Source organism: Chelmon rostratus, chromosome 4, assembly GCF_017976325.1.
Source record: "Chelmon rostratus isolate fCheRos1 chromosome 4, fCheRos1.pri, whole genome shotgun sequence".
NCBI classification, from domain to species: Eukaryota; Metazoa; Chordata; class Actinopteri; order Chaetodontiformes; family Chaetodontidae; genus Chelmon; species Chelmon rostratus.
The window spans coordinates 26,526,836-26,545,061 of record NC_055661.1 but is presented as its reverse complement, the minus strand read 5'-3'; the positions used below and the strand labels follow the sequence as shown (position 1 = coordinate 26,545,061).

Genomic DNA, 18,226 nt, shown 5'->3' with positions numbered 1-18,226 from the left:
GCCATCTTTGTGACCTTAAAGTAGGTTATTTCTGTGATCTAAGTGGTTGTGAGATATTGAGATTTTTTATTTTGAACAGGTGTTTTGCAGATATTTTCTGATACTGAGATTTAATTTTCTGCTAGGAATAAAGAGTTGCTATCTGGTAAGGCCTGACACAGTTTAGTCTAAGTTAGTTTAAGACAATGACTTAATGACTTTTGCAAGTTATGATACAAGATTTCAAACACAAATCAACAACAAATTTCAAATTTAGACACTAAATTGAGAAATTTTCAATGACAGATTTGAACTGATGAAACACATGAATGCAATTATTCAAAACAGTTACAGATACTCTCTCTCTCTCCTTGTTCTAGTACTTCTCTGTGTCTCTCCAGACCTCACATGTCGTTGTGCATTAGCCTGGAGTCACTGTCTGTGTCTGAACTTGTGCACGACAGCGGCAGCAGCACAAACGTTCGGAACAGACACAAACAAAAGCGAGCAGGTCAGTCGGGTTTGCATCGCAGTAACTGTGAGCTACTAACAGCAACAGTCTCAACAAAAAGCTTCATAAATGTGGGATTGAATAGACTTTGTACTGGATTTGCATTAGATTGGCGACACTACTCTGCAGCAACCAGTGACGACATTTAGAACCAAATGTACTGTGACAGAACATGAAGCTAAAGGCAGCTCTGCATTGACACTGCGGAGGTCGTACTGTTTTGTGAAGGGAGGCTGAAGTGTTCTGCAGCTCTCGCAGGCAACTCAGGGCCACTGTTGCGTTTCCTTTCTCTGTCTTCAGCAGCTCCATGGACAGACTGTCTCCTGTGACCAGCCAGGACTTGATCTCCAGCTGGAGGACAGAAAGTGGTTTGAAAGGGACTGAAAACATGACAAACATGTGCGTGTAATACTCTTTGTACTAATATTGTTGTACTTTTGCTGAACAATGTGTGACTGCAAATTGCTCAAACACTTTATCAAGTATCACTGCAGATATGAGTATGTTAGCATAAAGGCTAATGTTGGAACAGGTTTAACTGTGCTGTTGGTGGGTGTATGTTGTTGGATCTGTCTATTTTGATGTATGGGTGAATTCTTTAGGCTGTACGGAAGGTGGAAAGAATTTTCCTTGCAAAGGACAAATAAATCTAAATCTAATCTGTTGTAGTGAAAATATTTCAAAACACAAGTCAGCACATTGAAAAAAAACATGCAGAAGTGCCTCACACATGGATCTAACTGACTGCAGCACTGTGAACAGGTAAGACAATCACAAAAATAAACAGATAAAACCGTTTTCCCATTACTTTTTACTTTGCTTACAGGACAAAACGTCCATTTAAATCTGACACTTGTTGCATAATCAGCTTCTGTTTTGTGTGTATTGTGCCAATACATCCAGTAAACTGTGTAATCTCACCTCTATGGGATTACTGTTAACCACAACGAATGTGATGCTGCTGGTGTGGGTTGCGCTGCGAACACCAAAGTCCAGGATGTTCTCCTTCAGACTGGGAGGCAGGACCAGTGGCTGTTCACACCAGGCGACAAAGAGCAAACATCCCATTACAGACAGACACGCACTCAAACGCCCTAACACCGCGAATGGATACGTGTGTAGCCAAGTCCTGAATCTGTCTTCTTGATATCTGTTTACTATATAGATAATCATTGTGCCATAACATTATGGAATTTCTGTGAAAACAGCTTTTTAAAATGAGCAGTAACTACGAAACGCAGCAACAGACCGAGCCAGACCATAGTATTGCACTCTAGTTGTGGAGTTACTGCACTGTGGCTTTGCACTTCTGTCCACACTTCCTCTTTGCTGTCAGAGAAAAAGCCCGACAGCTAAAGAAAGAAAGCAACACCCAAGTAACAGTTGGCTGGTGAAATAGACACAGCTGGCCGTGTTAAAGCCACAACTAAATCTAACTACTGATATTTCCCCACAAGTAAATAACAAATATCCATTTTGATCAACTGAGATAATAATTCGGTTTGTTATTCCACAAAACTAAACGAGGCAGCAGTTAAATCCAGTCATGACTGAGAGCAACCACACGGCTAAGCTCCTGCTAAAAGGTAACTAGCTTAGCAGATCTCAGCAGCTGCCAGGTCAGCTTCTGGCTCCAGTGAATTCATGCAGTTTGGTGTGGTATCAAAATGTTTTAAATTATTTCTATTTGTTATGGAGGTTGTCTGCTGGCCTTTCTGAAGAGTATGGGCTGTCAACGCATGTGTGGTGTGTGTACCTCCAAGAAGCCCGTGTAGGCCCGGACAGGCAGGTGAAACTTCGATGCGTTTGTGATGAGCAGGATGTTGCTGTCTATGTGAATCGAAGGTCGGACTGGCCGGAAGAGGAGGGAGAAGATGTAGCGTGACTCATGTGGGGGGATAACGATGGGCGCGCTGAAGTTTTGCACCTAGAATAGAGAAAGTGGTGTCATATTGATCTCCAGATCACACTTCACGAGCAGAGCACCCTCTGTTAACCCCTTCCGGTGACACTCACATTAAACATGGTTTTGGCCTCTTCGGGCAGGGACACATTATGTATCCGGATGGCAAAGCTGAAGGCGTTTGTGAGGAAGATGGGTCTGTCCACTGGGTCGACAGGGCTGTCCCTGATGTGGAACAACGTCGCTGTGTGGTCAAAGCCCAGGTAGCTGCCAGAGGAGATGGCAAACCAGAGAAACTTTGAAGGAAACCAAAACTCTTATATATTTTTTTCTATATAACACATAAAGCCACCCACTTCTTGTACATCCACAAGACAACTCACCCTTCTAAAACTTCTGCCTGGTACGGGATTTCAAGCTTGGAGTAACTCTTTTCTTTTGCTTTAACTGTTATTTTACCAGAGAACTGATATGGTCTTCTTGCTTTTGAGGCTGCAATAAAAAAAAGAAGAAACAGCGTTCTGTAAAAGAATACAAGAGGAAGTTGTGCAATTCTAAACCGGGGTGACAAAAAGCTAAGAGTAAGGACATGATGTAAAACTATTAAAGCCAAAGAATGTCCGCATTGTTACTAATAATCTGTCAATATATGTTAAATCACACACAAGGGGAAAAGATATTCACTTCTGATTACTTAATTTTTCATTTGTGTGTGAGAGTGAGTGTATGAATGAACAAAAAAAAACAGAAAGCAGAACATGCTCTAAACTAAACAAAAACCCACATCTTTACTTCCTATTAAGATGTCTGTGTCTGCCAGTGAAGACTCAGGCCTTGTCCACATGTACACGGGTGATTTTAAACTTTCCCCTTTCTTCACAAAAAATAAATAAATGACCAAAAAAACCCATCTACCCAGGCACTATTAAAAAAAAAAACTCTACACAAAAATGCAGAAATGCTTTTAAAGCCCTGTCAGGTGATCTCACCCTAACTCTGAAGCCATGTTCAACAGAAATCTGCAGAGAGCGATTACTGGCAGTCTACCTGCAACTACAGGTCCAACCGGGTCGTCCAAAACCAGCAGCGCTGGCAGCGGGGTCTGCGTCGTGGGAGTGTCAGGTTATGTGTCGGTAACCTCTGTAGTGCATTCTGACGCCTCGGTTTCTCAGTAAAGGTGGAAGAGCAGCTGCCCATTTATGTGTAAACATGTAAAAAGTCCCGAGGCACTATTTTGGCCCCGTCCGCCATTGCACTAAACGCCGTGATGTAAACAAAGAAGATAACGGCGCACGCTCTGATGTCAAACAAAGATAACTGCACGCGCTCTGTCGTCATGAGCCAAAAACTCATTTTCCTGTCCACACTGTAAAAGGAAAACTCTTCAACCCGGAAAAAGTTTTCCAAAGGTCCATTTTCAGTGTTTAGAACTGCAAATGTGTGTGTACAAAAGGCCAAAAATCATAGAAAAAGACAATGTTTTTTTCCCCGTGTACAACGAGGCTTCAGGAGAGGAAACTGAGATCATGCTCTGCAGTTCACACCTTAAAAAAAGACTGCTACCAATTTCCTTGTTAAGAGCCTCGTTTCCGTGGAAGTGGAGCGTCTAACTGCGATATTTTGTTTTAAGAAAATGGTTTCTGATTCCTTTGCATATTTTTGGTTAACTTGGGTCTGCATCACATCCTGGATTTACTGCAGGACAGCGGTATTAAACTGCATTAGTATGGTGTACCTAATAAACTGGCAAATGAGTGTAAATTTCAAACGCTGTTAAACGCTACCACATAAAAAAAACGCTACTTACCATCAAAACTGATGCTTGCAACCTTGGTATATCTGCTCTCTCCAGCCTTCAGCGTGACTGCTTTGAAGTCTATTGTGACGGCTTCGTTTGATGGTGTTGTACGCACACTCTGTAAAGCGTAAGTAAAGGATGGGGTCACATGAGGGTTTAGATAGGTGTTGACGGATTTAAAAAGGCTACAGAGGATACCTACTGTAATAGGAACATCTTTGGTTCCTGAATTTAAAAGGTGTAGATTCAGCAGTTTGGGACGATCTGTAAGATGGAGGGAGAGTGAGAAAAGAAGGCCAGAGAAAGACGGATCAAGAAGAACTGCAACATGTAGCTCGTGTTCTAGGACTCCGCACCTTGTGACCGCAGCGTACCAAAGTCGAGCATCTCTGTGGAGGAGTATATACCAGGGGCTGCACAAAAAAACCAGAAAAAACGTTTACATGGCAGGAAAAAAAAGGACAGCAAGTATTAAAATAAATGTATTCACAAGGTTTGGTAGCACACCTGATGTGACCTCCACCTCTACAGGGAGAATGATGAACTGGTCCTCATTGGGGGCATTGGTTTTTATTCTGATGAAAGCTGTGTGGTTGTCTACATCTCTGGACGAGAAGCTGGCTCTCATCACCCCCTTTGTCTCAAAAGGGGGGATCTCCTGCAGGGAGAAGGTCAAGATGGGTGACAGTGACTCGCCTCTGAGCGGCGTCGTCGCTCGTATCCGCGTCAAAATAAGAGTCGACACAAACACCGAGACGTGGAACTAACCCATAATTTTCCAGTGCCTCCCTGTTGACCTGTGGGAAGCTCTAGATGGAGATCTCCACCACTGGAGTACATCTCAACAACCTGGAGTAAGACACGATAAAAGGAAAACACCAAAATCAGCAACGTTAATCAGCTGCTCCACACAAAGCCAAACATTTAATCAAGATCTGAACATCAGATTTTCTAATGACTCTAAATTACCTGCAGTGGTTCACTGTACGGGTTGTGGATGTGTATTAGAGGTGAGAAGCTGCTGTTTACCGGGACTCGAGCCCCAATGAAGGGCCGCAGTCTGTAGGGGTTTGGGATACCGACCCCAAAAACCTTCAGGACGGAGACGGAAAAGTTAGCCACATTTCTCCTCACCTTAAACCTAAAAGAATGAAGTTTATGTCGACCTGTACCTGGTATGTGAACACTCCATGATGTGACGTATTAATAAATAAAGTGTTTTCTACATTCCCAACTACTCGAGCGAGAAACACGACATCAAATGACGTGTTCCCTCCTGGTGGAATTATCTGTTGAAAGAACAGATAAAAAAAAAGAAAATTGGCACAATGTACATGATGAAACAATACATCAAGTACTTTTGAACAGACAGAGCAGAACACGACATGTACTGACCCCCGAGCAGCTGGGCCAACAACCTGAACGGTCTTAACACTCAGTGCCACAACACCTGACCTTAAAGGTCTGCTGCTGCGAAAACATTGCAGCTACACTCTAACTTTAGCATTCTGGTGGTGACGGCGGCCACAGGTGGCGAATGTTCAGTGGCTTTTACCTCAGATTCTCCTGAATCCTTCCCTGACCATTTATAGTAACATGAACAATCTGCAGAAGCAGCTCAAAAATAAAAGATCTTAAAATAGAGGGCACACTAATGTAGCGGGCGTAGGATTGGTTTCAAGCGTGTGTGTGTGTGTGTGTGTGTGTGTGTGTGTGTGTGTGTGTTCTACATTTACACACACTTAAAAAGATGTACTTCTCTTTGTCTGCATGTAGATGAAACTGGCTTTCCATAATGTTCCATAATGTGATATATAACTATATACTACACTATTGTATTAACCTTGCCTGTGTTGTTAATGCACTAACACGAAACCAATTTAAAATCATGACCGGTTTCCTTGATGCAGACGATAGATAATCTTGTATTTGCATCTTTACGACAAAGAACTCTGCGCTTTGATGCCTTGTTCAGCTGTTCTGAGCGCACAGTAATAACTGAAGGCAAATCAGATGAGCAAAGCAACATCTTTATCAACTCCTCTCCTCTGCATTTTGCCAGCTGGACATTCACAGAACAATGTTCAGACAGATTTCAGCAGGAAAATCAACCTGAACACACAAACACACACACGCACGCAGGAAATTACACCCTTGCTACATACAACTGGTAATTCTGAATTTCCCAGACATTTAACGATATCAACTCGCACACTGAAGGTACCACAACGCAATCCAGGCAGGAAATGAAGAATGAAGCTACAAAACAATAAAACTAAAAACAAAATCACTTGTTAAGTTCTGATGCGAAACACATGTGCCACTGGAGCATGTGACCACAGCAGACACCTCTAGGGAATGTAGTCCCTAGCTATATATGGGCAAGAGTGCATAGAAGAATCCTGGTGTATAAATAGGCACTCCAAAATACAGAAAACCATTAGTGAAATAACACTTGGCAAAAATAAACAGCAGCAGATAGAAGGTATGATTGGTTATATGCATTTCAACCAACAGATGAAGTGAAGAGGGCCCAAAATAACGTCCTTTAAAATACATTCTCCTGTCAGGGTATTTAGGATGGCTCTTGGGGCAAGAAGAATTTGAGCAGTTTTAGGTTTTAGTGGTTGAAAAACCAAACTGGATTTAAATCTGAATTGCGAACAACCTGTAAGCCTGTTCTTAAAAGTTGCCAAAAATTCACAGAAGTCTGGTGCAGCCTGGATGCAGGGTCACCTTTCTCAAACTGAGTTAATTACCACATAAAACTATACATGCAGAATCTTCCATTTGAGCCAAACCGATGATGCCTGATCACAACATTACATGAAAGAAATCTCTGAAATGAAGGATCTCCCTGGAGATGTGTTCTGTCACAATGTAGGAAGCTTTTATACGAACATATCCCGTGACAGAGAACCAGCCTCAGGTTGTTATCTTGAAAACCGAGCTGACCTCCCTCCCACTGAAGGTCTTTGTGAAATAGACTCTCGCGTCCTGAAGCTGAAATTATTTTCATATTCACTACTGATATGCACATTAACGCCCTAAACTGTGGTGATCTATATGAACCTTTTAAACTCAATTCTGTCTTCAGTCCTGTTGCTGTGTGTATGACCTGTGAGTGTGGATCAATCTGCATCGCAGGAGCCCAGTAATGACTTCATGTCGGAAAAATCACAGCACATTCATTTTGGCAACAACTGCTCACTCAAAGCCTTTTTTTTATTAGGATATTTCTGTCATTGTGAGTAAGACTTCATGTTTTCAAAAGTCCACTGCAGCTTTTCGAGTGAGGAAGCTCATCGGCTCACTGTTCGAAAACTAATAACTGAAAACCAGTTATATTGTTACATAATCAGTGTCTAAGGGCAATAACATGGGCTGCAACTACACAGCGTTCCAGCCTGGTAAATGTTTAAGTGTGCAGCAGCCGTGCCTAAAGCCACAGAACAGGTCTTTCGTGTTCACATGCGAGCCAGAAAACATGATTTACTGGCTAATACATCAACATGAGAAAATATACACTGGAACAGCATCACGTCACTGCTTAAAGCAAATCAGTAAAACACAAGCTCTTTATCCGATTGACCTTATGAGTTTCAGCAATAAGGAAGTGCTCTGACGCAGTTGTTCTGTCTTTCAGCTTCAGGAAGTGGGAATGTGTTGCATTGTGCGGGTGGACATCTGCTGCTGGTCACCGCTTTACACTGCATTTGAGCAATTATCTAGCCAGTCTCACATCATACTGCAGAGTGTTAAGAACTGCGAGAGCTGAAGACAATGACACGTTCTACTACAAATGTCTGACTCTGGTGGCTATTTTCCTTGCTGAGCTAATCAGATCTGATCTCCTGCACAGTTTAGGATCAGCTGGTCATGTTACATTTATGATATTTATGGTCAGACTGTCCTTTTTTATTTATGATGTGTTTATAATATTAAGATAATGTGACAGAAGATGTCTGAGTGGCTGTTCAAAACGTGCTGAGACAATATTTCTACAACCAGAACACAGTCACAGTAGAGGTTCATTTGATTAGAGACACTGTTACACTGCACAGTCCAGTTTTCCATGATTATTACTGTGCAACAAGCTATTTCAAATTACATCAATAATGTATTTTTCATCGGTGAACAAAGTAAAAAATTAATTAAACTAGCAGATTCTAACTTTGTTGGTCTGGGAGCTTTTTAACCTGCTATGTAAAATGATAAATAATGATGATTTAAGAAAGCAAATAATGCCACTAACTTAAAAACGTGCACCTTCACACTGACCAGTCAACCATCAGAGATCTTGCTTTCACCATAAAAACAGCTGCTGCTGCAGTAGCAGAAGTAAGCTAGGTGCAAGCATGTTCACGCAGGTGGTGGTGTCAGGTCACGTGACCTCTTTGTTAGCGTGGACGTGTGCTCCCAGCTTTGAGAAACACACGGCGGGCTGTGAGAGCCGATCCAGGCCGAGACTTCTGACTTGTCTTTGCTACAGCTGGCAACAGCGACTGGAGGTTAAGAGTCTAAACTGGACGCGGAACAAACAACTGGGTGGGCCGCAGGAGGTCAACAGGCCCCCTTCACTTCAATTACTTTTCTCATACATAGCGAAGCACAGAATGAGTCTTCCTCGCAGAGTATGTCAGTTATTTTGGACTAGTCCTCGAGGGACGCTGCATCCTGTGGATTAAAATGACGGTTTTAGTGTTTTTAAATAAGCAGCAATAAAGCTGCTGCTAACTTTTCCTTGTCTTGTTTACTGCGTGTCTCTTTACACACTGTCATTCATCTGTGCTCTGTCTCTAAAGAAACAGCTGGAGACTACAGCCCCCAGCACTCACATATTCTAATGACACATGTGATTTGCATCAGGACTTGCCGCTGCATTGTCAGTGTCTATGTGCTGCTGTTTATGTTTATGTTTGCTGTTGATGCATGAACAGGGTTCCTGTCTACTCGAGTCTGAGTTTTAAGTAACGCAGAAAAAGCAAACGCCACCTGAGAGACAGAAGGAGGACACATCGTGCTTCCTTAATCGGTGTCTCTTGTTTACAATAATTATGCCAAGTCATCACAATGGTTAATGTTTAAAAATGCTTCATAAAGTGAGATAATCAAATAACACGGTGAGATCAACACACAGCCACGTGACTTAGGCTCAAGACAACTGCTTTCTTCCATGTTAACAGTGTTGAAGGGACTTATACTTACCCTATTCTGGAAAAAGGATGCGTGAAAATGTGCTGTTGTTGCTGATATTGATATCAAAGTAATTTGTTCTGAGCTTGGATTATGTAAATAAACTTTCTCCATTTTTGGCATTCCAACAGGCCTGTAAAGGAAGAACATAAGCCTCAGTAAGAGCAAGTAAACAACAACATATTTAAAGAGATAAAAAAACTAACTGTAGAAGAAAAGATGGACAGTACTGCTAATACAATTCTCACAATAACGTGAAAGTTGACACATAGATCAAAACCTGATTTAGATTTCAACAGAGTAAACAAGTTTGTAATGTATGTAAAAATAAAAGAGCAATGTCAGAGATTTCTTAAAGACAGAGAAGGCAAGAAGAGACAGGAAACCTGAAGGAGAGAGTTTTTCAAGTAAAATGACAGACGTCCCTGTTGGCCGCTCAACAAGGTGATTGATGACGCTGTTAACATTCCTCTGGGCTACCTCCACATTTTGCATGTTATAACCCATTCAATATATACACTGCACCTTACATTACTGCCAATCAACCAAAGCATAACATAAAGGCTTTGATTTCCTGCCTTCCAGGCAGCCTGTGGTTTCCTTCATTTCAATATGGTATGAAAATAAACTTGTAGGGACTTGAAACTTGGGGGAGTTTTTATGACTCTACCTGCTCGCAAGTGCATGGTTGTGCAATGATGAAGTAACTTTGGATGAAGAATATAGGCCACTAAATGTTAACTGTGAAAGATTACTTCTAGGTCAAATGACTAAACCTGAAAAATCACTTGGGCCTGTGTGGATGAAGCGGCACGTACGGTTCCTCTAACCAAGTTAGCCAGAGTACAACCCCGATTCCAAAGCAGTTGGGACTCTGTAAAACCAGAATCAATCATTTGCAAATAAACTGTGTTCATCAACAACAGTTTGACAAAGTGTTCCTGAGTCCACGCTTTAATACCCATTATCCAATCATGTGTTCACAAAGTGGTGAACCTTGCTCGTGAACAAACTGAGCCTTTCCAGGATGCTCCTTTCATACCCCAATACCCATGATACTATCACCTGTTACCAATCAACCTGTTCACCTGTGGAATGATCCAAACAGGTGTTTTTGGAGCGTTCCACATCTTTCCCAGTCTTCTGTTGCTCCTGCAACAACGTGTTTGAAACGTGTTGCTGCGTCAGATTCAGAATGAGCAGATATTTACAAAAATCAATGAAGCTGATGAGCTCAAACGTTAAATATATTGTCTTTGGGCTGTTTTCAGTTGAGTTTATGTCAAAAAGGATAATCAAGATATTACCCTCTGTTTAATTTATGTTTTACACAGTGCGACAGCTTTTTTGGAATCAGGGTTGTAAACATATCCATCAAAGGTTGAGCCTCTATCTTCAGGCTGCCTCTAATCCAATCCTGCAGTGCATTAGAGACAGGGTGAGAATTTCTCAAGGTTTCATTTTCATGCCCTCAAAACATTCACAGCTGATAAGTGGATTGTTTATTGAGGAAGTAGGGCAGGCTGAGAAAGTTGGTGTAGGGGTACGCCACTCCTCTGAGAGCTACCCAATCGTTTGCACACTGCACCCTGGCAAGGTAGGCTACACTTGAAGCTGGGTCACACAACATGGGTGTGCACCTACTGTCAGAGTGGAATGTGATCTCTGGCCTAAGTGAAGCTAGGTGCTGCCACTGGAGTTAAAGAATGTGGCTTTGTTAAGTGCATTAAATCCTACCTCAGCAATCATTCATTGTTGACAGGCTGAGGTCACCTCAGGCTGACTCAAAGGTTTGGCTTTACATATTATAGGGAGGTAGAGGACATACTGACTGTGCACCAGCCTGTAAAATATCTACTGGGTTTAGAAAATGTTGTTTAGTATCATATCAGGTGATGCTGCTGATCGAAAAAATATTTCTACTAAATGAGTTTTATATCTCTTCATGTTAAAAAGAAAGAAAGCAGCTTAAAATTACTGATAGTGTGTGTCAATGTGAAATGTAATAAAAACACATTATATGAAAAACAAAATAATAAATGTGCGTGGGATAATATACATTGCATATTGCATAAGGTGAGAAGATATCAAACACTCACTGTTCATGAAAGTCCAACATTGGAGGTTCAAATCGTATAGGTCGGCAGTTCCCACGGTGCGGGGACGTGCTGCGAGAGACAGGAAGATGTGACAGCAGCAACAGCGCGACTGGAAAAATAGCATCCATGTTTGTGTGCATTTCAAGCAAATGAGAGGCTAAACACACAAGCACGGACACCACAGTCGGCGCACAGGCTTCTCCAACACTGCATTAAAATGGCCATGGGACCACTCCCGTCTGCAGTGCACAGTCTCCATACATATAATCTCCATGAAAATCCATAGGCTAAAAAAGAAAAGAAATCTAGCAGACGAGGAAAGACAAATAGCGTCTTCTCGTCACCCGCAGAGTCTGGCGTCTCTCACACGAAGGCAACAACTTTTGAGCAATGGTTGCACACGCCTGGTTGTAGGACACAGGCATAACTCACCAAACCTGTTCAACAACAGGTGTATCTCAACAATAGAGAAGGCCGTCCCGAAAGAGAAGCTGCTCTCTTTTGGTAGAGATGACACACAACAGAACAATGTCATGAGAGCCTTTATTTAAATCCAATGGAAAGAGAATTCGGTGATACAGGTGTGGTGCGTGACTAATTTGATGGCTGAATAAAGCGAATGCCCCGAAGTTATATGCTCATTTTACCGAGAAAGTACCCAACTGTTTGTGGAAAAGTTAAGACGGCCACAAAGATATTACAAAAAGGGAAGCACTATAGCTGAAATGGTTTATTCTCCTATCTTTGCAGCAAAATTGATGTGGCGGTGCCTTATATCACCCACTAATACACCACTCAGTTGTAATCACTCTAATATTACCCTGGAGTCAGACAATTTACCGGAGATCAATTTCACCTATTTACTACCCAGCCTACGCGCACAAGAGAAGACAATGGCTGTAGCAGTGGGCTCCAGTAGCAGAGCTGGCTGGAGGTGGGATGGATTTCCTTCCCCTGAGGCGCACAGTAATCCACAAAGAGCCCCGACCACGCAGTGTTCCTCCTGGATAATCTGTCATCTACAGCCTGTCCTCACTCCTCTCATTAATATAACTACTGACAAAATTCTTGTGGGATTAAGGATTCAAATGGATCCTGGCTGTGAATTCTGTGCAGCCTTTCGCTCAGCGCTTCAGAGCTAATGTGTTGAATGTCAGTGTGTAATTGGAGTCGCCGGGGAGATCATGGCGAGGGCTGTGCTTCTTGGCTTCAGATCTGCATGTGTCCTGTGTCGGGCTATCCTTAAGACCAGTGCATAAAACGCACATCTAAGTAGTGACCATGAAAAGCAATTTAATTCCTGTGGAAGTGAGCGGCACACTGACAACTTTCTTCACAACAGAGGAGCTCATGGTGCAATAGAGGGGAGATAATAATTAACAGCAAAAAGGCTCCCAAACACTGCACACAAACACACACTGAGGAAAAAGGGGAAGTTCAACATTCAAAAAAACCCGAATCAACATAGTCAAACAGCAAACCCCCCCCCTCCCCAAACTCAAAGGGAGTGGTCATGCTATGTCTGAGCAAGATAACCCTTTTATGCAGTAGAACATACTGTACAAATAGTAAAGACTCGCTGTATGCTGCACCCGGACAAAACTCATATGAAAAGTAAGAACAGAGCGCTCGTGCGAAGTCGATGCGAAAACATTATGTTAGAAAGTGAACTGACTGACTTTTAGACAGTGAAAGTTACTGACTTTTAAACTGCGTTAACTCGTTTGAGCTGTGCAACCTGTTGAACGCACAGCCACAAAGCTCCTTCCTGACAGACTCACACTGACCACATACTTAACAGTGCAAAATCTGTGCAGATTCCAAGCATTTTAGTGGACTCGTTGCACGGTTCTTAGACAGTCACTATGGTTCTCACTCTGCCAAGACATGTCAGTCTAATGTCTGTCTCTGACTGACACTAGAAAGCAAACTTTAACTTCCCCAAAACACTCTTCCTGTCGTCTATGTTTGTCTCTGCGCTCAAAGCATTTATACGATCCTGAGTAGGAGGCCGAACCAGGGACCCTCGTAAGGCAACCATCAACCATCTGCCTGTCTGCTCCTCACTGTGGGCACAATCTGTCACATTAGCTGTCTGTGAGGTCTGCGCTGCTAGGCTCAACTCTTCCAAGTATCTGTGGCAGCAGAGGCACACTGAGGTCTGGTCTAACAAAAGGCGACACAGACTGAGCGCTTTCCCCGGCGAATCATGACACCAGCAGCACACGTTTCTGAGGGGTCGGTGCACGTGGGTGTGATCTCGGGAAAAAATAACAGTTCTTCACATCTCTCTGGCTCTAACTGATTTCATGCTATTAAGCCAAGGTGTTAGTTAGTTTGTATGGCTTCAAGTTGTTGTTGCCTTGTCTAGTGGGCTCTGGCAGCTTGTGATGATTAGATTTTTGGAAGTTAACTGAAACTTTGTAGCCTGCAATAAAATTCTTACCAGTGTTCGTTATCCTTGAGAAGGAAAAAAAACATTTTGTACTTGCTCGTCCACATGACCGCAGTGGCTGATGGTACATTTGCCAGTTTGCTACAGTGCAACATCAGCAGCAGCTTTGTTGTTTCCTAATTCATTTGCTGCTGATAAAACATAATAAAGTGCCCAAAGGCCAAAATTCCTCTAAGCAGATAGTGTTGCCCTTTTATTATTTACTGTTATTTCATTTTTATGTACTTTCTTTTACTTTCTTACAAATTCATCATATTTTCATGAGTCCATATTAACGTAACAGACATGGAAAATGGAAAATCTATAATGATAACTACAAACTACCTAGAAAATGCTCTCAGACCTCCACCAAGGAGGCAGTCAGTGCTCAATACAAAACCCACAGTTCAACTACCAATGAATGAGCCCTTGTCTCGACAAAAAACTCCTCTTCGGGATCCCAGGAAGCAAACAAAATTTGAGACTCAATACAACAGATGGCCAACAAACATAAACCCAAGTGAGACCTCTTGTGCCTAATAGACAAGCTTAATGATTCTCCAACAACTCCAGGGTTGCCTCCCATAGTCTGGCCAGTATGCTGCTGGTAGCTACAGGGAGTGACCAACCTGGGAGTGGAGCACTTTGAGGTCCACGGAGTGTAGAGGAAGGAGTTGGACAATAATCTGATTCTGTGTATGTGAACTATGAAGTATTACATTACTTTTTGGCTCATTGCCAGAGGGTGGCAGGGTAATATACGATCACTGCGGACATACCTCTTCCACTGGTATGGAAAATAGAAAGTTTTCCAAATTCATTAATATTCTGCAGGTTGGATGTGACCCACGGGCTGCCAGTTAACGATCACTGTCAACTATGTAAGATCCACTGTACATTTACCTTGTAGCGATACTTAACAGGAGAATGTAATGAGAGAACAGTGTATACTTAATGTAGATGTACTACAGCACCTGCCTACCTGACAAAACCAACACTAATTTAAAGCCATTTACCCACACAAACATACATTTGTTTGGAGTTCATGCTACAAACAAGGGAGGATATTTACAAAGTGAAAAATAAAAACTTACCTTTGTTGATGATATAAACTAAAATCAATGTCAGCCTCTGCCTGCAAAAAGAAGAGAGACATAATTTAAATGTGATTTAACTAGAAGGTATTTTATTACATTCAGACGTAGGTCAGATGTGCAACACAAGTAACAGCACTTACCTGTAAAAGTCTTCCCTCATCAAAATGTAAAACTTCTAGAATTGTGTCTGACTGAATGAATGCTGTAAAAATAAAGAGAGAAAAACCTTATGAGTATTCTCAGCAATCTGTTTCTAATTTCAGCACAGTTTTGAACTTTTAACACTTGTGAATACTAGAGGGTGAAACTATGGCAGAATGGAGCATATCTGAAAATAGCTTCTCCTCCCAAATCTCCAAAGAAAAAGCCATCCATTAGCAGCAGTATTATATCTTCCTGAACCACAAACTTATATTACTAGTGAAGATAACTCCCTCCTTGAACTTTAACCTCTTGTACTTTCAGGGCAGAGAAGACCCAAGAGATGGATCAGGCTTGAGATCTGTGTTCACATTCTGCTCCACCTGGTGTGGAAGTTTGGTGTCTAACTAACGTTGTACCAAGAGGAAACATTTTATCTGCCACTGCGAACTCAAAACATACACTTATGCTTCAGGATGTTAAAAGGCGTCAGTCCTCCGCATTTCTGTGCATGAGGCTCACTTTGAATAGTCTCCTATTAAAAGATGAGCCCAAGTATGTACAGGCGTGTATTCTTTAACTAAGCGCTGAAAGAGCAGTAAATCCTTGGTAAAAGTCAGGATTTTTCTGGACTGGATGTTTCTGGCAGTGACTGTCATCTGACTCACACCATGTATGAATCAACAAGCTTGGAGAATTCAATTCGATACTCAGCAGTTATGACGCTTTCACTCTACTGAGAAGCTTTTCACCTGACACCGCCACGATCCCACAGCTTGTGCTGCAACATCAGCCTCTGCAGATCATGTTCACAGCACACTTCCAGCATGGAAACCTGTTATTATGTCGGCCTGAACTGACAAATTAAAGTGCTGTGTTCTCCTGCTGGATATAAAGTGTGTGTTAGATTAAACTGCCACAGCAGATCCAGGTGATCCGATCATTTGCAACAACTCTGTTCCGTTTCCTTTTTAGATTTCACTACTTAGACTACATCAGCTAACATTAGAGCTATTCTGCCATAAGTGATCCTCTGGCCAGAGTTGGAGCGAATATTACCAAGTCACCTTTTTTGTTAATTATAGAGTGACAAGAAACAACTTTTCCAACTGTACTGCAGTGGATTATACAAGACTAACAGAGGCCAGCCATAGTGAAAGTTACACTGGACTGGATGCAAGCCCACACAAATTGAAAATTTAAGTGTTTTCTATCACTTTGAAGCATTACTTCTCATTACTCAGTATATGGTTTAGAAAACTGCTATCAAAACAACACATGTACCCTTTGGTGTGCAGTCTGCCTACATGCATTAGCAGTAGGTTATGGTCACAGCTGTTGGCCGGGTGCAGCTGGGGGTTTCTTGGCTATTACCAAACTGAAAGGAAGAGGTTTTATCTTTTCTCTCCTTTTCTCCACATGTCACTTCTCCTGGCATGGGCCTGCGTAAATCTGCACAGATAGTTTAGCAAGTGAGCTACTGATCTCTTTGACACTGACTCGGTTTGTGAAGCTTGCAGTGTTGACTTTGGCAGAAACACGGGAAAGTGACTTCACAGTTTTGTCAACTAGCCCCTGCAACGCTACTTTCTCATAAATGTTTGGATTGTGTCGCAAGTTTGTGGAACCAATGTAAACAATTTATCAGCACCGGACACGTTTCAGAGTTGGCACAGCTTATCTCGGACGTGGACTGCAGCTGTCCACTCACGACCGGTGGACTTATCACTGTGACCCGACACGATCAGTAGATCTGACAGCTGGACTCTTCGGTCCGGCGGATAAATAACATGCGGCTGTCATTTGGCCCGCGGTGGAGCGATCGCTGCCAAGCTGGGGGTCAAAATCAAAACTCTCAGCCACGTTTACAGTCACCTGACTGATTCAAACATTTCCCTTATTGAGTCCAGTATGAGGAAGTAATATTAGGTGCCCTGCCAGCGATAGGGAGGCGGTGTTGTCATTAAAGCTGCCAATCTGACTTATCGCTTTATTCCAGTGCACAGAGATCATACAGCACCTAATGTAAGCTAACATAAATACTAGCCATGCGGCTAACAAGCTGGTCGTTCCGCCTCTGCCGTGGTTATTTGTATGTGTTAGCCTAACTTAGCCTTATATGGAAGGGATGACAACATAACAACAAGCTGCAAACGAAGCTAACGTTTACTGTATCGTTTAAGGCCACATATAGCTAACTACAGTGGGTTAACGGCTGACACTACACTTTGAATCAACAGAAATGTCAGCCCGCTCCAGTTTCTAATTTAAACAAAAATAATTTAGCAACGCTGGAGAGACATTAACGTTAGCGAGGCAGCGGGCTAGCTGTGATAAAGTTGGCCCGTAGAGGTAACCTCAACCCACACTTCGTAGAAATGTCTACGGAAGTTAGCGCTAGCTAACGCGGAGGTAGCCAGCTAAGTTACAAACCTTGATTATTGGCCCGCGTCGTGTGAATAAAAGCAATAAATAACATCCTCAATAATCCGATACACGGTGGTCTGGTTCTTGTGTGAGAGTGGCGAGAACTCTGGGCTCCTTCTCGACTCGCCATGCTGCAGATCTTTCTGTTACGATAACAACCGAGCGAGTGTGCGGACATGCCCGGGTAAACCTCTGCTGACTCTGTCAATCATAGCCGTGGAGAAAAAACCCGAACTCAACTGAGCAGAAGCTAACTGCCGAGCAGGACGTTGGCCTCGCTTCTTCTTCTTCTCTTCCTCTTCCGCTTCATGTGCGCCGCGTCACGGCCCGACGCGCGCGGCGGGGTATACTGCTGCCTGCTGCCGCGGAGTGAGCGGGCGGGGGTGGGGGGTCTCCGCGGGGGTCAGGCCGAGAAAAGATCCGCGACTCATCTCATTATCGTGTTTTCTGTTTTTACATGTCACGATGTTTAATCTGTATAATCTGGGTGTTTAGTAGGTGCTATAATCCACCTCCTCTACTGTCATTTTTACTGTTAATTGGCAATTAATCAATTCATTTATTAATTTAGTTTTCTAATTTTATCAATTTTCTTTTCATTGACTAGCAGTACAAGTAATCTTTTAACTCAAACTTTTTAT

General features: G+C 42.5%; 1 protein-coding gene across 2 annotated transcripts in view; it reads right to left on the bottom strand.

Moving 5' to 3' along the window:
• tmem131 (transmembrane protein 131) overlaps positions 1 to 17,821 on the bottom strand; it is a 32,850-nt gene extending 15,029 nt beyond the window's left edge. Inside the window, exons 1-17 of one of the 2 annotated variants that reach the window (XM_041935245.1) lie at positions 17,592 to 17,821; positions 15,158 to 15,219; positions 15,015 to 15,055; positions 11,487 to 11,555; positions 9,400 to 9,520; positions 5,364 to 5,480; positions 5,161 to 5,283; positions 4,960 to 5,040; positions 4,699 to 4,849; positions 4,548 to 4,604; positions 4,394 to 4,455; positions 4,201 to 4,309; positions 2,777 to 2,885; positions 2,507 to 2,660; positions 2,247 to 2,417; positions 1,412 to 1,522; positions 707 to 841 (exon numbers count right to left, since the gene is read on the bottom strand). In XM_041935245.1, coding sequence (XP_041791179.1) covers positions 707 to 841; positions 1,412 to 1,522; positions 2,247 to 2,417; positions 2,507 to 2,660; positions 2,777 to 2,885; positions 4,201 to 4,309; positions 4,394 to 4,455; positions 4,548 to 4,604; positions 4,699 to 4,849; positions 4,960 to 5,040; positions 5,161 to 5,283; positions 5,364 to 5,480; positions 9,400 to 9,520; positions 11,487 to 11,555; positions 15,015 to 15,055; positions 15,158 to 15,219; positions 17,592 to 17,763 — 1,845 coding nt within the window. In that variant the 5' untranslated portion in view covers positions 17,764 to 17,821. The remainder of the gene's footprint in view (positions 1 to 706; positions 842 to 1,411; positions 1,523 to 2,246; positions 2,418 to 2,506; positions 2,661 to 2,776; positions 2,886 to 4,200; positions 4,310 to 4,393; positions 4,456 to 4,547; positions 4,605 to 4,698; positions 4,850 to 4,959; positions 5,041 to 5,160; positions 5,284 to 5,363; positions 5,481 to 9,399; positions 9,521 to 11,486; positions 11,556 to 15,014; positions 15,056 to 15,157; positions 15,220 to 17,591) is intronic. The other variant, XM_041935244.1, reaches the window with a different exon arrangement.
• Positions 17,822 to 18,226: the final 405 nt, after the last annotated feature.